This window comes from Sander vitreus, chromosome 12 (assembly GCF_031162955.1).
Source record: "Sander vitreus isolate 19-12246 chromosome 12, sanVit1, whole genome shotgun sequence".
Classification (NCBI taxonomy): domain Eukaryota; kingdom Metazoa; phylum Chordata; class Actinopteri; order Perciformes; family Percidae; genus Sander; species Sander vitreus.
Window position 1 is genome coordinate 25,549,842 of NC_135866.1, and position 19,237 is coordinate 25,569,078.

Genomic DNA, 19,237 nt, shown 5'->3' on the forward strand with positions numbered 1-19,237 from the left:
TCACTCCTCATCTAACCCTTTCTGTGATGAAGAATGATAAGACAGTAGACAAACAGAGATGGATTAGGGACAGAGGACCAACAAGACTCAACAAGTGTTATCAAAGGTAACTTGGCTACAATTTTACAAGTTAGTGATTCTGACAGTAATTCTACATGAACATTGAACATTTATTTTACTGCCCACATTCCTTTACTGTAGTATGTTGGCTTGGACACAAATCATTTTAAATGCTTGACAATTAATGTTGATTTTGTGGGATTAGATTCATTTTAACAATGTAGCACTGAATGTAGTATATGGAGGAAAGTGTTTTAAATATTATAAAAAGTTAAAGAGCCAAGCCCTCTTGAGTTTAGTCTCAAACCATTTGGGTTTTTTTAAACTAAAAACGAGAATTCGAAGCCTAAGTTCTGAGGAAATCATTTAGTCTTTTTAAGACATTTAAAACATTTATCTTTCAAACTGGGACCCTTTGTTGCATGGTGTTCCCCATCTCTCTCTACCTGCATTTTTACAGGCAAGTTATTAGGAACAGGTTCTTATTTACAATGGCGGCCTGACAAGTGACAAAGCCACTTAGGGGAAGAGAAGAAGGGCTAGAAAATAAAATACATTAGACATTCATACAGTTAAAAAAAAAAAAAATTAACAAAGGCATAACATGCCCAGAAATGTAATTATTTTAGAAAATAATATGTAATGCTTTCTGTGTGACAAAAAATGCATAGCACTAACCTACTAAATTGCACTAATCCAGTTTAACAAATCAATAAAAAAAATTTAATAAAATTGATCTATACAAAGTCTGGTCTGTTTTTTTTTACTCCCATTACAAATGATCATTTCTATAATTATTTTGCATTACAAATAAAAAAACAGCTTAAATGGGTTACATTGATATGGGAATGAGGATGATTAAAAGATAGTGTGCAATATTGTGAAGGTAGTAGGACAGTATACAGTATGAAGTGTAGCTTCTTACCTTGGAGCCCACATCACGGCTCTTGGCACGCAGCTTGTTGACCTGTGACTCAGCGATATCAGCTCGCTCTTCAGCCTCATCCAACTCGTGCTGCAGTTTGCGGAACTTGCCCAGATGAGTATTGGCCTGCTCTTCCTACAGGATTCAACAAAAACACAGGCCACAATATTCTATTACTACAATAGGCAATGAACCTGAGGGAATTGACTTAAAGCCACATGATCTGATGAAAGGGTAAACACAGCTTTAACACTGGTTTGTAGTTCACCAACTAGATCTTAAAGAAGTCACAGTGGAGGCTGAGATGTTTCCTGGCTTGAATTCAAAACAGCTAGTTTTTTAGTAGTATTTTAGCATCTACACAATGTATAATATAGGCATGCTATAAACTACAGTAACTATGAGTGAAAAAGTATTTTTAAGCCTCAATTTAAATGTATGAATTTAAAACAATAAAGAAACAACATATACATCTTGAGCACACAGCACAAATGAAATACAGCTTTTCCAGTCCACACTTACAGCCTCCTCAGCAGCTCTCTTATAGGCTTTGACTTTCAGCTGCAGTTTGTCAACCAGGTCCTGCAGACGCACCATATTCTTGCGGTCTTCCTCAGTCTGTATAAATCAAGGGAATAGGAGAAACTCACAAGTTTGATAAGGAGTATTCTCTTCATATAGCATCTTAATTTTAACAAAATTGGAAAAGTAGATGTGGTATAGTGGAACAATATTTTGTGGACCCATGCATAAAGGCATATTTGTGAGCAGGCTAAGAAGACACCTTTTAATGGTATATATTGTATGGATGATAATACACTAATACACTTGTTGCTATTTGTATAGGTTATGGAAATAGGCAAAACAAATCACCTGGTAAGTGAGCTCTTTGATGCGTCTCTCATATTTGCGGATTCCCTTCACGGCTTCACTGCTCTTCTTCTGCTCCGACTCCACCTCATTCTCCAGCTCCCTCACCTGAAAACATCAGAAAAGGATTTATTAGAAATTCACTGGTTCACAAGGAGCTAAGCTCAAAACATTAATCAATATATTTTAACATTTCACTTCAAGACACTTCTCAGCCAACTGTGCGGCTCTACAGAGCTTTGTAGCCAATTTCAATTCAATTCAGTTTTATTTATAGTATCAAATCATAACAAGAGTTATCTCAAGACACTTTACAGATAGAGTAGGACTAGACCACACTATAATTTACAAAGCCCCAACAATTACAATAATTCCCTCAATTTCAGGTACATGTTACAGTCTCAAAGCTCTGATAAACCCATCTGCCCATAATCAAACAGCAGAAAGACAAAGTAAGTGACTGCCTGGTGAAGGAATTGAATTATATAACAAACACATTTATCTTAGGATTTGATAGACTGTTTTAGAGTTCAAAATATGATACTACATCTTTATGAATATAAAATGAATGTTGGTCCCACAATTGTACTTGCAAAAATTGATGATTTGTATATTGGTAAACTTCTCTTACCCTGGCCTCGAGCTTCTGCACCTGCTTCTTGCCTCCCTTCATGGCGATCTGTTCAGCTTCATCCAGACGGTGCTGCAGGTCTTTGATGGTTTGCTCCATGTTCTTCTTCATACGCTCCAGGTGAGCACTGGTGTCCTGCTCTTTCTTCAGCTCCTCTGCCATCATGGCAGCATCAGTAATGGCCTTCTTGGCCTTCTCCTCAGCGTTTCTGCACTCCTGCACTGCTTCCTCCACTTCACTTTGAAGCTGGGAAGCATCGACCTCAAGTTTCTTCTTCTGGTTTATCAGGCTGGTGTTCTACATATTTTCGAGGTGTGAGATTTGAGAAAATATTACTGCACTTAGAAATAGCAATGCTTTTGATTTCTTTATAATGTCCAAGAAAACCAGTCAGTCATCCATGGTTGTTGCATTAAATTATGAGTTCTCACCTGTGAGTGCAGGAGCTGCACCCTTTCACTAACATCCAGCAGCTCTTGCTCAGCAAGTTTGCGACCTCTCTCAGTTTGCTCCAGAGCAGACCTGAGCTCCTCCAGTTCAGCCTGAAGAAGGTTGTTGCGCCTCTCAACAATGGCCATGTTCTCTTTAAGATCATCATTCGCCCGAACAGCCTCATCCAGCTGAATTTGGCAATCCTTCATAGTATGATATCAACCACATTGTTTAGAATCAGTTTGAATTTGAAACATCTTAAGGGAGTGAGCCTTTCGTTTTCAGTTTACCTTGAGATGTGCATGAACAGATTTAAGTTGTTTCTGTGCCTCAGCTGCCTGCCTGTTGGCCTGGCTCAGCTGGATCTCCATCTCATTGAGGTCTCCCTCCATCTTCTTCTTCAAACGGAGAGCCTCATTCCTGCTGCGACACTCAGCCTCAAGAGAGCTCTGCAGGGTGTCTATCATCCTCTGCAGGTTCCTCTTGCACTGCTCCATCTCCTCATCTTTCTCAGCTAGTTTGCGTTCAATCTCAGCTTTAATTTGGTTGAACTCTAGCTGGGCTCTTAGAATCTTCCCCTCTTCATGCTCCAGGGAGGCCTGGTGGACAGGAGGGTACAGAGTTATACATAACCGCTGACAAGAATTTACATAAAATGTTTCATTCCGAAGGCCTGTACCTCAGCTTCCTCAAGAGCAGACTGGATCTCACTTTTCTCCTGTTCCAGTTGTTTCCGTAATTTCTCTAGTTCATGGATGTTCTTTCCACTCTCACCAAGTTGCTCAGTGAGGTCAGAAATTTCCTCTGTGGAATACCAAGCAGTGTGATTTAGATGGGTTTACAATTTCAACTATAAAATATGTCTGCAGAAACTTGGACACAAACCCTGGCAGTAGATCTTACCCTGTAAGTTCTTGTTCTCTCTCTTCATGGTCTCCAGATGATCCAGAGACTCCTCATAAGAGTTCTTCAGTTTAAAGAGGTCAGTGCTCAGAGCCCTGGCCTCCTTCTGGGAACTCTCCAGCTCACACTGAGACTCTTCGTATTTCTGCTTCCACTCAGAAAGGACCTACAGTGGAAAGAAAGGCCAGCGGTAAGTGTATATGTGCCAGACAAATGGAGAAAGGCCTACAGTCTTGGGGAATTTGCCTCGCATGAAACAATTTCTCCCATTAATAACAACGGCACTACAAGGTGGAGAACATATAAAGCTCACACCAACTCTAAACAATTTTAGTGTTAGGTATATATGTATGAAAATATTTGGACTGATGGAGAGTCATTCTCTACAGCTTGTGCATCTTTTACAGGTGGCATATGTGTACGTTTGTGGAATAATTAAAATACTGGTTAACATTTGTACAATGTTTTAGCCCATTCATCTCAGTGTATGCCAACAACAAATACTACCACTGGGGGACACCAAAGTCAGGCTTTTACTAATTTTACAAACTGGGTTAAACAACCCCTGTTAGACTTTCTTTGAGCAATGGACATGACCCCTAGCTGCTTCAGAGAAGTTGCCCTAAAGTATCCTTGTACTTGGCAGCTCTAAGCTGTAAATGTGTTCCCACAGGAAGCCGCACTACTGGCAATAGCAGGTTCAATGTTTTGCTGATACAAAGGTTCAGAGGCTACAATGCAAATTGATACTTTTGGTGCTCGAAAATTCTAAGTAGTATTTTACCTTGTCAAAGTTTCTTTGCTTCTTGTCCAGAGCAGCAGCAGCAGCATTAGACCTCTCCACATCCACCATGAGATCTTCAATCTCATTCTGCAGCCTGTGTTTGGTCTTCTCCAGAGACGAACATTTAGCATTCACTGCTTCCACAGCCTCCTCAGCATCCTGCAGACGCTGAGCCAGCTTTTTCCTTTAGAAATCGATCATTCAAAGCATTTAATGTTCCTGCAGTTGTGCTTGTTGGATAAATTCAAATAAATTCATCTAACGTGACTGGCTGCTCGGTCATCTAACAGACAAACTTTTTGTTCGTCTTACATTTTAGTAGGAACATAACACAAACAAAAAGCTGATCTGCTAGACAAAGTAAAAATGTCTATTTAGAAATTAAATATCATGAATATCATGAATTTGGATCTCAAAATGTCTTACTTGGCCTCCTCCAGTTCCTCAGTTCTCTGGATGGCATCAGTTTCATATTTAGTTCTCCACTGAGCAACCTCAGAGTTGGCCTTGGACATGCCTCGCTGCAATTCAGCCTTGGCCTCCTGCTCCTCCTCATACTGCTCCCTGAGCAGGTCACAGTCATGACGAGCAGACTGCACTGCATGGGCCAGGGCACTCTTTGCCTATCAAAACAAAATTAAATGAATGAGTAACGCTGTAATACACTTTAATTAGAAATGACTGTCCAGTGTAATTGGGCACTGCAACTTTATTTTACCTTGGTCTCCTCTTCCAGTTGTCGCTTTAGGTCTTCAATTTGTTGAGTGTAGGACATTTTTCCCCTCGTCAGTTGAGACACCAGGGAATCCTTTTCTTCCAGCTGCCTTGTGAGCTCACCTTGTATTGGCGAATGCAGATATTTGTATCACCAAAAAGTTAACTTTTGAAAGAAATTTTGTTTTCTCAGTATTCATTTGAAAAATGTATACATGAAAATTGTCAGATATCAAATACATCAAGTAGATAGCAAAAATATACCATTTTCAGTTTGAAGTTTTGCTTTTTGCATATTGAAGTCATTGATGCAGCGTTGAGCCTCTTCAAATTTGGTCTTGTATTCATTCATCTGATCTTCCACAGTCCTGCATGTCTTCTCTAGATTTGTCTAGATTTAAAATAAACATTTAAATATTCCCATTTAACCTGAAATACCCACATATCTGTGCAATGTCAACAATAGCAAAAAAAAATTGTTTGTCAGTTTAGCCAACCTTTGTCTTCACAATATGTTCCATATTGGAGACCACATCATCCAGCTCCAGTCTGAGCTCGCTCTTCTCCTTCTCCAGTTTCTGCTTGACTCTCTGCAGGTTGTCAATCTGCTCTCCCAGGTCAGCCACACTGTCAGCTTGTTTCTTCCTGAGTGTGGCAGCAGTGGCTTCATGCTGCAGAGTGGCCTCTTCAAGGTCTCTGCGGAGTTTCTGGAACTCAGCCTCCCTCTTCTTGTTCATCTCAATCTGAGCAGATGTTGCTCCACCAGCCTCCTCCAGCCTCTCACTGATCTCCTCCAGCTCTCTGGCCAAGTCTGCTCTCTGCTTCTCCACTTTGGCTCGGGCAGCTCGCTCTGCCTCAAGCTCTTCTTCCAGCTCTTCAATGCGGGCCTAGAAAAGCAGGGTTGTTTAGTTGCTAATTACTATTGAGTGTTTCACCAATTTTGAATCATTACACATGAATCGTCCATTACCTGGAGCTCCTTCAATTTCTTTTGAAGCTGAATTGTTACCGCCTGCTCATCTTCTATTCTATTGTTGAGCTGACTGACTTCAAAATCTTTCCTGTGGTGAAATAAAGTTGTTAGAGTTAGTATAACTGGTCATCTGTTTTGCCTGTATTCTATACAGCGTTTGTGTACTGTATGATATACAGACATGCTGTACATACAGTAGAACACTGATTCTCAAAGTGGGGTCCATGGCACTCTGCCTGGGGCTTTTACAAAAGGCTTCATAAATTAACGAATATTTTGAATTTTAAATCTATAATAGTTCATAGATAACGTTCTAATCTAACAAATCCAACTCTTTAATCTGCAAATATCTTTAATACATGTCTAATATATTTCAAATACTGTTCCCTTGAGTTGTTCTTTCACATAACTAAGACTCTCAAAGTGTAAAAAATATGCTATGTCAAATTATTCCAAGGAACCTTAGGGGGTTCCCAGTATATTCTCTATCTTGTAATGGGTCCTTGGCTGAAAAAAGATCTCTGCAGTAGAATAATGTGATTACTTTTTCAGATGCTCTTCAAGTTGCTGCTTGTCATTCTCCAGGTCCATTAGACTCTCCTGGGTTAATTTTAAGTCTCCCTCTAGTTTCCTCTTTGCTCTCTCAAGGTCCATCCGAATCTTCTTCTCTTGTTCCAGTGAACCTTCAAGCTGGAAAATAGCATTACAGAAAGTAAAACTATAGTCCTCATTATGCAAGGAGCATATGATCTTACTAAACACTTTAAATTAAGCTTGCGACAATACGTTGTAGAATTCTCACATCATCCACTTGCTGCTCCAGCTTGGCCTTGGCCTTGGTCAGAGTGTTGACTTTGTCTTCTTCACTCTGCAGATCATCCAGCGTTTGCTGATGAGCTTCCTGTAAGGCTTTCTTTTCTTTGGTCAGCTTAGCTATGATTTCATCCAGAGCAGACATCTCTTCGACCAGGTTCTTCACCTGGGAAATTAGAGATAGGTATTGAAAAAGTGTACTGGTTAGAAATGTGCTACGTGTTCATGTACTTAATATTAAGAGAAATAGAAATAGCTGGTATTGTCATACCTTGTTCTCTGTGGCATGCTTCTCTTTCTCCACTTTAGCCAGAGTTAACTCTAAGTCATCAATGTCTTTCTTCAGCTCAGAGCACTCATCCTCCAGCTTCCTCTTCTTAGCAGTCAGTTCAGAATTCATCTCCTCCTCATCCTCCAGTCTTTCTGTCAGCTCTTTGGCTTTTGCCTCCAGCTGAATCTTGTTTTTGATCAGCCCCTCACATCTTTCCTCAGCATCTGCAAGATTATCTTGCTCCTGTATTGAAATGGTCATTCATTTGATAACTTTGTTAACATAGGATAATTTGCTATATAAACGATTAATAAATATATATATATATATATATATATATATATATATATATATATGTATGTATATATATATATACTGTATTGTTATATTACCATTTTGACATTAAAATATTAAGAATGCTGTCATTAGACTTACAGCCTGGACATGGAGCTGCAGGTCATTCTTCTCTTGAAGAAGAGAAACCATTTTCTCCTCTAGTTCCTTTCTACGAGCTTCAGATTTTGCGTAAGCCTCCTTCAGCTTTAGGAATTCTTCCTTCATGTTGGCCATCTCCTTTTCTGCCTCAGCAGATCTCAACAGAGGTTTGATCTTGAAGAACAGCTTCATCCAGGGCCAATTCTTCACCCCCATGAAGGCACGGATGTTCCACTGGATCACCAATAGTGCATCTCTGTCAAAGATCAACCAAAGTTATCACTACCACTTACACAAAACAAAATCATTACTTATAATCGTCATCATTTACTTTGTTTTAGTTTTTTTTTTTTTAATTCCTGATTCCTCTTACCTCCTTTCATAAAGCTTATGGAATTCTACTCTTGCCAGCAGACCTCTTGCTCTTGCCTGGATTCCAGTGATGATCAGTGACAAACGCTCATCCCTCATCTCCTCCAGTAGCCCAAGAAGACCAGCCTTGAAGAACACCTTAAGGAGCATGTAAATATCCGCTAGGTGTTACACATAAGTGCTTGCACCCTTTTGAAAGAATGCATAATACATTGTTCCTCTTAGAAATTAAAAGTTGAACTCAAGTGAACTCTTGCTCAATGCAACACACTCCTGGATTTTGCTGATACAGGCCTATTTGGTCTGGTGTAACCAGTAGCCTATAGTGGCAAATATAAGTTAAGATAAGATTGCTGTTGAACTAGCATTATTCAGATTGTTTATTGATTTAATGACTCTTCTAGACTATTCTTCTTCTACTTGTACTACTGTTCTGCTACGTTTTGCATTCCGTCGTTGATTACAGACTAAACATTTGTAGCAGATGTGCTTTGGACTTTTCTCTTTTATGAATTACCTTAGTGTGGCCAAACTTGTATTGGTTGTGATCAATATCCAGAGACCCAAGAAGTTTCTCAGCTCCCTTTCTACTGTCAATAAACTGACCCTCAGGGATGGCAGCAGGATTCAGGATGCGATATCTAGAAAAGAAAAAATAGTTTGGATAATAATATTTACTTTGTGTTGGCCCGAATGAAGCCTCATGAAGCTTTGTGAACCATTTTTACTTTATTTTCTGAGCCCAGTAGATGGTGCTCTTTGTTCAACAAAGGGTTGAAAGCACACTGAATTGCAATTTCTTGAGCCTTTTTCTTTAAACCAAGAGCGCCATCTAGTGGGCTCAGAAAATAAATACAAAATTTCAAACAGCCTCATGAGGCTTCATTTGTCCATTACTAATATTTTCATTTTCTTTGGGAATTATAAAGTATGTGACTAAACATTTGACATATGAGATAATACCTCTGTTTGAAATCTCCATAGAGGATCCTGTTGGGGAAGCCCTTTCTGCAGATCCTGATGCCTTCCAGCACACCGTTACAGCGCAGCTGGTGCATCACCAGAGGGTTCTCCATGGCCCCAGGAGTCTTGGTCTCATTGGGGATGATGCAGCGAACAAAGTGAGGGTGAGTAGACCTCAAGTTGGTCATCAGCTTGTGCAGGTTCTCCTGAGGAGGTAATTTAACCCTGTGTTTAACTCTCAGTTTAGGTTATTGTTGTGACGCATATCTCTATTACCAATGTGAAACGAATCAGTCATTGTTTTGCATATGGAATAGCCATTCAAACATATTTATGTTTACTAACCCTGTGCAAGGCCGACACTGTTTGGAAGGATGAACCTTTCTTTTTGCTTCCTCCTCCTTTGCCCTTTCCACCTTCAGCTAATAAACCGGTGTACAACTCAGTTAAATTGCCTTAACAGACACAGGCATAAACTTTTCAAAAATAATATTGACATTCCCAGTGGAGGTTAATGCAGTACTACATTCAGTTTATTCCTACCTGCTTCTGATCCAGCATAATTTGCGAAGAGGACAGATAACAGTTTGAGATTAGACTTCTGGTAGAGTCCTACAACGGTCTCATTCAGAGGATCCTTGTTCTTCACCAGCCAGTTGTTGATATTATAATCAACAGTTCCAGCATAGTGAACCAGGGAGAAATGGGCCTCTGGTTTCCCTTTAACAATTCTGGGCTTCTGGAAGTTGTTAGATTTCCCCAGATGGTTGTCATAGAGCTTACTTTTAAAGGTGGTATCAGAGGCTTTGGGGAACATGCACTCCTCTTCAAGGATGGACATGATACCCATGGGCTGAAGGGACAAAAATATGAGTGGTTTGATAAGAACATGTTTTTTAAAGCTTTTTTATTCATGAATGGTTAATAGTCCAGCTTCTCACCTTTTCAATCAGGTCAATGCAGGCCTGCAAGTCCATACCAAAATCTATGAAAGTCCATTCAATGCCCTCTTTCTTGTACTCTTCCTGCTCCAGCACAAACATGTGGTGGTTGAAAAACTGTTGCAGTTTTTCATTGGTGAAGTTGATGCACAGCTGCTCAAAGGTGTTGAACTGTAATGTAGTGACAAAACTATAGTCATTTCCATACTCATATCTTCATTACCTGCATTAAGTTGAAAAAATATGGAGTTGAATAAATTAATTTGCCTGTATAATATAGATTAGATAAACATAAATAGATGAAGCTCACATCAAAGATCTCAAATCCAGCAATGTCCAGTACACCAATGAAATACTGGCGAGGCTGCTTGGTGTCCAGGGATTGATTAATTCTCACCACCATCCACAGAAACATCTTCTCATACACTGATTTAGCCAGTGCACCAACAGCATAGTACACCTAAAGAAAATCCAACCTTTAAAGTTACATTAAATAACCCTTATTGTGCACTCAGTTTTGCTTCCTTCATCTTTTGTACTTTAGGGGACACCTTCCAAAAAGTTTAATTCTTACCTGCTGGACATTTTGTCCCTTGGTGACCCACTCATTTCCTACTTTGACTCTTGGGTGACAGAGACCCTTGATGAGGTCAGCAGAGTTCAGGCCCATCAGATATGCAATTTTGTCAGCAACTGTTGAGAAATTGTGGTATTAATTCATCAAGGTTTTTGCATTAGGTTTCTTTTATTCCTGATTCCTTTAGCACCGTTGGCTGTACTTTGTTTCCACAACATCTCTCACCTTCAGTGCCATCAGCCTCTGCCTGCTCTTCACGTTGCTTGTTCTTGAATTTCATATTTCCATGATGCATGATGGCTCCTGTCATCTTGTAAATGCCATTCTTCTCTTCTTGAGTGAAGCCTAGCACATCAAAGGCTTCCTGAATGAGAAGATGGGTATTATATTTGATGTCTGATGTCTTTGACTTTCTGCATTGTATCACGGTTTGCAGTAGAGTGACGGGAGAGATCCGGGCAATAAAGCTGTACTTTTAAGAGTAATATTTTAAACGTGGGAAAAACACATGGGAAGCCAGAGCAACTGCTCCTGGCTGTTGTAACAACAGTCGTTATGGTTGTTGGAGACACCCAAGGCCAAGTCTGAATGATCATTGTTGGCGAACAAAGCGGTATTGATCATCTTGACAATGACCCCACAGAGGTTAATTAGCTGGGTTTCCATAACGTTCAGTCAGAACTAATGAAGTTCCTCAGATGAGAGACGAAACGTCTTCAGAGCACCTTTTACCAATTCCAGTTGCCCTTGATTTTAACCCTCCCCTGGATGACTATGACCCTGGATGACTGAGAAACTTCACAGACAGTATGCTAGTGATGGCCAAATGAAGCCTCATGAACCTGCAAACCATTTTTTCCTTTTTCTGAGCCCAGTAGATGGCGCTCTCTGTTCAACAAAGGGTTGATAGCACACTGAAATGCCATTCCTTGAGTCTTTTTCTTTAAACCAAGAGTGTCATCTAGTTGGCTCAGAAAACAGTTCACGAAGCTTCACAAGGCTTCATTTAGCCATCACTATATTATGGTACATCCCTACTCACATCTGTTGCTATTAGCTCTTCAGAATCATTGATGGAGGCTACTGTTGTCTCTCCTTGGGAGATGAAGGCGTAGTCATATGGGTTGTTGGTGATAAGCAACATTTCTGAAAAGTAAAACAGAAATGTTATATTTTGTATGCTAGGGATATAGCAACATTACAACTACTAGTTGTTACTGGTCCAAAGTATAGTTGTTTTCATTTACCAAGCAGCTCAGGTTTCCTCTGAGACAGGATCTGATAGAAGATGTGGTAATCTCTCTCAGCTTTAAGCTGAAAAGTGACACGGGACTTTTCCAGCAGATCTGTAAAGGAATTTGCATTAAGTAACTGTGAAGGTGATCATTGTTTACATTGGACAAACATTGAAAGTTTAGAGAAAAGACTGCTTACATGTCTCAATATCAGCTGAGGCCAGCTTTCCACTGGCTGCAAAGTGAATTCGGATGAATTTGCCCTACAATGTATGACAAAAGAAAAGTTAAAAAATAGAAAAGGCACCGAGGTATATTCATTTCAGACAGAAACTTACAAATCTGGAGGAGTTGTCATTCCTGATGGTCTTGGCATTACCAAAGGCCTCTAAAGCAGGGTTAGCCTGAATGATTTGATCCTCCAGGGTACCCTAAAAGATTTGTTAAATTGGTCACTATTTGTCTCTACAATACTAACGAAAATGATGCATTGTGATGATAAAGGTTCTATTTTATGTCATTTAAGCATTTGAACCTTTTTCTCGGAGCCTGCATCCTTCTTCCCGCCTGCAGCTGCGATGCTGGCAAAGTACTGGATGACTCTCTTGGTGTTGACAGTTTTCCCAGCACCAGATTCTCCACTGAAGACACAAATTGGATTGTTTTCATAAATAGACAAATGGGCAACACACAATTAGTCAGGTCTTTGATGAATCAACAAAAATGCATACAAGTTACAATCTGTAAATACTGATACACCTTTTCAGTGGAATACATGGAATTTTCTTCGCTTGTTAAAATACTAATATAATCTATCATTATCCTTTTTACAATTAATTGTTTTGCATTGGCCTATTGCAGTTTATAAAACAGTAGCAAATTATTACAGTATTGATGGCTTGCTTGTAGCTGAACCATATAACATAAAAACTATCCTGAAGAATACATGCTGAGTGTTGTTTAGTTATTTAGTTTCTTGCCATCAAATCCATAATCTAATGTAAATGTTTTTATTCAGGTATTCCCATCCACTGGGGCATGCACAACTGTTCACTGATAACATACCACTTAAACAAAGAACATATTACTGGGATTTACCGGTGCATATCAGCAAAAACTCACAAAACCAACAAATTATATTCAATGGCTGGCTACTGAATTGCCACTTACTAAAATTCTCAGAGCATTATATAATTCTCAATTGCAGTATAACATAGTCATCAAAACATAACTTACGTGATGAGAACTGACTGATTTTCTCTGTCTGGGAAAGAGAAGAAAGGGTCACTTAAGGATTCTAGGATTCCTTAGCATTTGTACACTTCACCTTTCTGTGAAGATATGATAACTGAAAGTGAATTACCAGTAAGCATGTACTGGTAGGCATTGTCAGAGATGGAGAAAATATGGGGAGGAGCTTCAGTCCTCTTCTTTCCTCTATAGGCAACAACCACCTCTTGGTTGTAGACTGGCAGCCACTTGTAGGGGTTGACAGTCACACAGAAGAGCCCAGAGTAGGTCTGTAAGAATGATAATTTGGAAGCAGACGTTTTTAAGATACAATCACATTAGCCATTGATATATGAATGTAATATGTAGTTGTAGTGTAGATGAAGGGTACAATCTAAGCTTTTAACTTACATAGATCATCCATGCTGCATAACGCTCTTTGAGGTTAAACAGCACAGCGGGCTCATGGAGGAAGGTCAACATCGCCATGTCTTCAATTTTATCAAACTTTGGCGGGTTTTGAGGGTGTACTTCACAGTCGTTCACTGTGACAATCTGAAAATGGAGATAGTGAGAATTAATACACTATTATTTATCCTTAATTAGAATTAGAACTACTGTTTACTAAATGTATTTAGTGTAGGAGGGCGCATCATGCCTCTGTGCATAAGAGTCTCTGGTTTCTACTGTTTCTTTGATATGTATGACTAAAGGACAAATCCACTTGAATCATCACTTGCATTACCACTGTGTCTTAATTAGGAAACTAGTTGTATCCATCACTGACCTTCCCTTTTGCAGTCAGAGCAGTGACTTTGTCCCCCTCACGGCTGGTGATGGAAGCCTTCACGTACTCCTCGTCAGTATCAGGAACAAAGCACTCCTTCTTCATGTCGAAGGCACGGGTCTGGGCCTCCAGACGCTCCCTGTCTGACTTCCTCAGGTACGGAGCTGCTGCCCCAAAGTCTTTCATGGCAGCGTCACCCATTTTTCACCTTGTCTACAGAAGAAAGAATCTCAATATAAATTCAGCTGGTATGCATTTATCTAAAGGCAACTGAAGGATAAAAAGAACGCCTATGCCAATATAGTCAGGTTTTATATTTGTTAATCCCTACGTCATGAAATTCACTGTTTTTAAATCAAACACATTTTAATTTTTCAGATGCTCTTACCTTACCAATCCCTACCGCGGAGACTGAGGTGTGATGGTCCTAAGGAAATAAATAACGGAAGCTGAAGAGACTAGTCTGCCGTCCACATCAACACAGGTAATGCTTTAGAGTCAAAAGTGTAGCGTGGGATGTGTAAGCCATTGTTCCTGGACCTTACCTTGAGATAGAATGGTGACCTATTGGGGGTTTCACCATGAGTTCTCTTTATAAACAAATCCTCTCTACCAAATATGGAGGAGCATTCAGGGTCCAGGAATGTTATTGTGTCTGCGTTGGGTCGGGGGTACATGAAAGGGAGGGGGTTAATGAGTGGAGGAGAGCAATATAGAAATCAGCGGGTCAGAGTCTTATCAGTGATGGGGTCCCCTGACGAAACCATATTAGGAGCTCCATGCACTGCAGTGATTAATCATAGGTATCCTCAAGCAGCCAGGGGACCACAACTCAATCTCTAAATAGACACAGGGAGGAATTCCTTTCTCATCATCCTTTAAGTCTGCTTCTGTTACAGGAACAATACATGCTGTACTGAGCAGAAGCATCCTCACTTTAGACAGGCAACACTCATACTGGTAAAAAAAAACAGTTTAAATATATTTAAATGGTATATGATCTATACAGATATGGTGATATTTAAATAGATGGTGATATGCCCAACTTCAGGATGTCAAAACCTTTCCAATTTTAAAGTAAGTATTTATTTGTGAAACCTAGTGTTTTTTATCAGGCAAGTCAATCAAATATGATTGAGTAGAAAATGATGTCGACAAACAGATGTTAGCTATCAGAGGGCAAATGCCAATTTTACCAGTATTAACAAAAAATGAAAGAAAACATCCTTAAAATATGTTTCTACATAATTCCATAATAAGTCAATTAAAATGTCTAAAAAACGACTAGACCTGTTATATGTTTCGTTGAGTTATGTACTACTAACATTATCCAAAATGTTTTCTACAATGTTCAAACCCAGAGGAATCTGTGATTCTATTCAAGGTAAATGAGGTCATACAACTTTTAACCCTAATCTAGTTGCTCTGATTTCCAGAGAAAACAAAACAGAAAGTTAAAAAATATAATGGTTAAATAAAAAGTAGAAGAAAACAAGAAATCTATATGTAACTTTCAGTTTGTGTTGATTCTAGCGGCCGCTTTGGACAAAAGTGGTAGTGTTTTTACCACACCTGCTGTTGAAAAGGTCTTTTCTATACGGTGCTGCATTGCACGCTGTATATTACTGAGTTAGCGTTACCAGGAGGTCATATAGTCGCAATGAATGTTTTGCTCAACCAGAAAATCATTCATACAGATGCATCTTTGCATTTCAAGTGTTTAATACGGTAACTTAGCCTACTTTGGATGTCTCGTGAGCTAAACCAGGTATCACTGTCACTGTGTCACGAGCCAAAGCATTAAGAGATTGTTGTAGCAAGCAACGTAATAATAACTTATATAGCGCATTTCATGAAACCCACAGACGCTTTACACAAGTAATGTTACAGGGGGACAAGGGAAAGAAAATAGTAGGTCAACACAAACATGGACTAAAAGAAATAAAACATCCGCGCTAAATGGAAGGGGGACGTAATTTAATGTAGGTTACTGACCACATTGTGCATTGTAAAGTTATTTTATTAATGAAATAGACATATTACATAACTGAGGGCCAATCCGGGGTGGGTTTTGAATCATTTACAATCCTGTAATTGTCTCCATCTGTTACAAATCTGTGACCCTTCAGAATGCGTTACTGTAACGCCGTCTACCTGCCGCAAATCATTCTGTGACTTCACGGGAAAAATCTGACCCGGGCAGATGCCTTACTAAAAACTATATCAAAATAGCGTTCTTTTCACTGTTAGTCTCGTTGGTCTCATGCTGTTACAGGTCAGTTAAGACCATTGTATGAAAAATGACAGCGCTTCAGAGACATTAAAAAGTTACATATAGTCACTTTAAGTTATGAATTATATATCTGTTTTGTTTTGCATAATTGCAAAATAATTGAGAAATCATTACATTACATTCTAACTATATATTTTTGCATGTAAACCTTTAAATAATAAAGGAGTTGGAGAATGAGAAAGAAATAAGTACACATCAATGTATGTATCAATGCGTCGTGGAACAGAAGCAAAAAACAAAAGGATAGTTCACGTTCTTTGCACGCTTTACAATAATGCAGAGAATTTCATAAATGTAAACTATTGGTATTGTTGTCTAAACACAAAGCAAGACGCAGAAAATATCTGGAGAGATGTTCCAGGGAAGTATGTCATGTATGGGTCTCCATTACCCAGAAGGCTTAAGTGAAATCGCAGTGAGGCATTTGTAACATATTGTGTTTAGTTATCATAGAATGGACTTTGCAGTAACATAAACAGCCAAATGGTACGGTCTAAAGACAGAACATTTGTCTCTGAGATTAACCAGGCGGCAAGTGCGAGGCACACAGACAGAGGTCTGCCACAGGTGACATGCTTGAGATTCACTGAAAGGCGGTTATGATGACACGCAATAGAGGGCTATGTCAGCATGATATGCTCCAATACGATGCCAAGGTCACTGTGGAAGCCTTCTCCCATTATCAGTCAGCAGCCAGTGAAAGCTGGCCCCTCAGTTACAGTCCTGTTGACATGTCGTTGTGTCTTTAGGGACAAAGATAACTGTGTGAAATTCCTGTTTAGCACACTGCACTGATTGAGCAGAACAGCCACAGAGGCTTTCAGGATCCCGCCTTTGCCTGCATCTAGGATCAGTTGTAGCAGATGATGGCCTCGCACTGGGTTCTGTCTCACATAAATACACTGGGAGTGACAGGGATTTCTCACAGCACATCAACTTTAAATATTCCATTTAAAATGCCACCCCTATGTGGAGCCTGCTGAGCTACTTCAGTTTTATAGCATATTTTAATTCTAGTCATAATTTTGATATCTTTGAAATCTACTCGTTAAAAGTCTGTTTATACACCTACCAACTGCTCACCCTTAGGTGCTGTTCACCGAGCTTACAGATTTATACTCCAAAACATATTTTGATTGACATTTTATGACCTAACCCACTATTTTAATAACACATAATCAATAAACAACATACGTTGTCATTTTGTATAGCAACTAAAATGCACAGCCAGTCACTAGCACCAGTAATAATCACAGCCCCTTCAGAGGTTAAGAGATAAAAAGAGGGTCAACAGCTGCTGACAAGTGCTGAGATTATTTCCATTCTGATAGCTTCCCGGGCCTGGTACTGACAGCTGGCGTCAGGGTGCCAAATGGAAGTGAGAGATGCCATGCCCCTGCTAAAGACCAAGTGAAGATAACACTGACCTTACAGGTCAGACTTCTTTTCATTAACGGAAACATGATTCAAATGCTTTGTTTATGTCAAAACAAATAAACATATCACCACATATATTTCATTAAATACAAACTGGGGGGGGGATATTTAGATGGAGCATTTTGCTACATGTCTCTGGGCTTTGGTCACCTACTCATTACATCAGCAACTCTCTAAGGCAATTCTTCTTCTTCTCAATTTTACCAGGAAGCTTTTTTTCTAATTTTACCAGTGACTCCATAACTATTTATAGGTTTGTTCTTTCCTCTGCTTTTACTGTAAAGCACTTATAACAGTGCCATATAAATAAAGTGTATTATTATTTCTTAGTCACTAAATTGTTTATACACTATGTTAGTTTATGTAAATCAAATCACATTAACATTGAGTAAAACCTAAGTTTTAAAGTCTTAAGTGTTTTTTTTTAATGTATGCAATTAACGACTAAATAATTATGTAACTAAATATGATACTATGAATATGATCATAATCATGACAAATCTGTATAAATAAGGGATTTTAATCAAATATGACCTTAAGTGGTTACAGCATTCTCCCTCGGTTTTCTGTTGGTTTGATTTTCTGTAGGTGGTGCTTTTTTCTGTCATTGTTTAATCATGGTAATTATTGCAGCTCATGGTAAGTAACCAATTTTACTTTTTCCTAACAACCACTGATGACGGTGTTGCTGCTGTTGCTGGTGAAGCCAATGACTCTCTGTTTATCAGAGGAATTTCCCCTGGAGAGACTTGAGTGTGTAAAATATTTTATAAACTGGCTTTAAACTGAGTCACCATTGTGTAAGACCAGTCAGGGGTATTATATACTACCATATACTATAGGTAGTATATGGTTGTTTGTATAAAAACGTTATGACAGTGTCAAAGATGATTGCTTTTAACTCCTGATATTAGACCTTAAGCATCATATACTGTACCATGTTAAAGATGGTCTAATTATAGAGGCAGTGAATTGTTCCATCTTTGGTCAGTCCTCTTATTCATTCAGGCATGGGCTCAGATGTCCTGTTAATCATGCTGATAATCCTCAACACATACTGTGCTGTATGTGGTGCACCTCTTTAGGCATACGTGTGAATGTGCTCTCATTAGCTAATGGATACCTGCTTGTCCGCTCAGGGAGTTAGGGACATGACATGTAATAAGAGAAGAGACAGGACTCCCTGAATTTCTCTGTGGCTTCCCTCTACTCTCTCATCCTTCCCCAAATCATTACTTAGTCTCCAGCAGCAGCAACAAAGGCTGGCACCATCGGTAAGGCAAAGCTCTAGACAAACATGTAAGGATAGCTCTCTTAGTACAGGGTATAAAAGAACATTAATAATTATAATTTGTAGTTTTCGCTTGATGTATTTCAGTATATGAACTAAATATTTGATTACTGATTCATTGAAATCCTTCCTAGCCCTTTGGAGGAACAGGCAGGCTTGGACAAGTATTTACTGAGCAGCTGCAAGTGATTATGCATGGTATTATGGTAGGCCTGAGTATGAGCATTGGTTTAATGTTGACATTGCAGCCCAGGCTCGTGGGCTTTCTTTAACTCTATTTTAAGAAAAAGGGATTTGTTT

At 39.2% G+C, this 19,237-nt stretch overlaps 1 protein-coding gene across 1 annotated transcript; it reads right to left on the reverse strand.

Moving 5' to 3' along the window:
• LOC144527011 (myosin-7-like) lies at positions 1–14,117 on the reverse strand. Its single transcript, XM_078264826.1, has 37 exons — positions 13,917–14,117; positions 13,541–13,684; positions 13,263–13,419; positions 13,136–13,163; positions 12,435–12,540; positions 12,238–12,330; positions 12,099–12,162; positions 11,912–12,010; positions 11,707–11,810; positions 10,890–11,028; positions 10,662–10,780; positions 10,398–10,547; positions 10,088–10,258; positions 9,690–9,999; positions 9,492–9,568; positions 9,147–9,352; positions 8,701–8,824; positions 8,185–8,321; positions 7,812–8,067; positions 7,377–7,619; positions 7,095–7,271; positions 6,837–6,982; positions 6,290–6,380; positions 5,817–6,206; positions 5,584–5,710; positions 5,324–5,442; positions 5,032–5,228; positions 4,606–4,789; positions 3,822–3,987; positions 3,598–3,722; positions 3,209–3,517; positions 2,918–3,121; positions 2,487–2,783; positions 1,859–1,963; positions 1,508–1,603; positions 986–1,120; positions 1–21 (listed from the first exon to the last, which is right to left on the reverse strand). Exons 1-37 carry the CDS (start codon positions 14,115–14,117, stop codon positions 1–3), a joined length of 5,817 nt encoding a protein of 1,938 aa, XP_078120952.1.
• Positions 14,118–19,237: the final 5,120 nt, after the last annotated feature.

Coding starts and splice junctions, on each gene's coding strand:
- LOC144527011 (XM_078264826.1), bottom strand. CDS start 14,117: ATGGGTGACGCTGCCATGAAAGACTTTGGGGCAGCAGCTCCGTACCTG. Junction 5,711..5,816: donor AACATATTGTGAAGACAAAG/GTTGGCTAAACT, acceptor TTTTAAATCTAG/ACAAATCTAGAGAAGACATG. Junction 3,988..4,605: donor AGCAAAGAAACTTTGACAAG/GTAAAATACTAC, acceptor TTTCCACTGTAG/GTCCTTTCTGAGTGGAAGCA.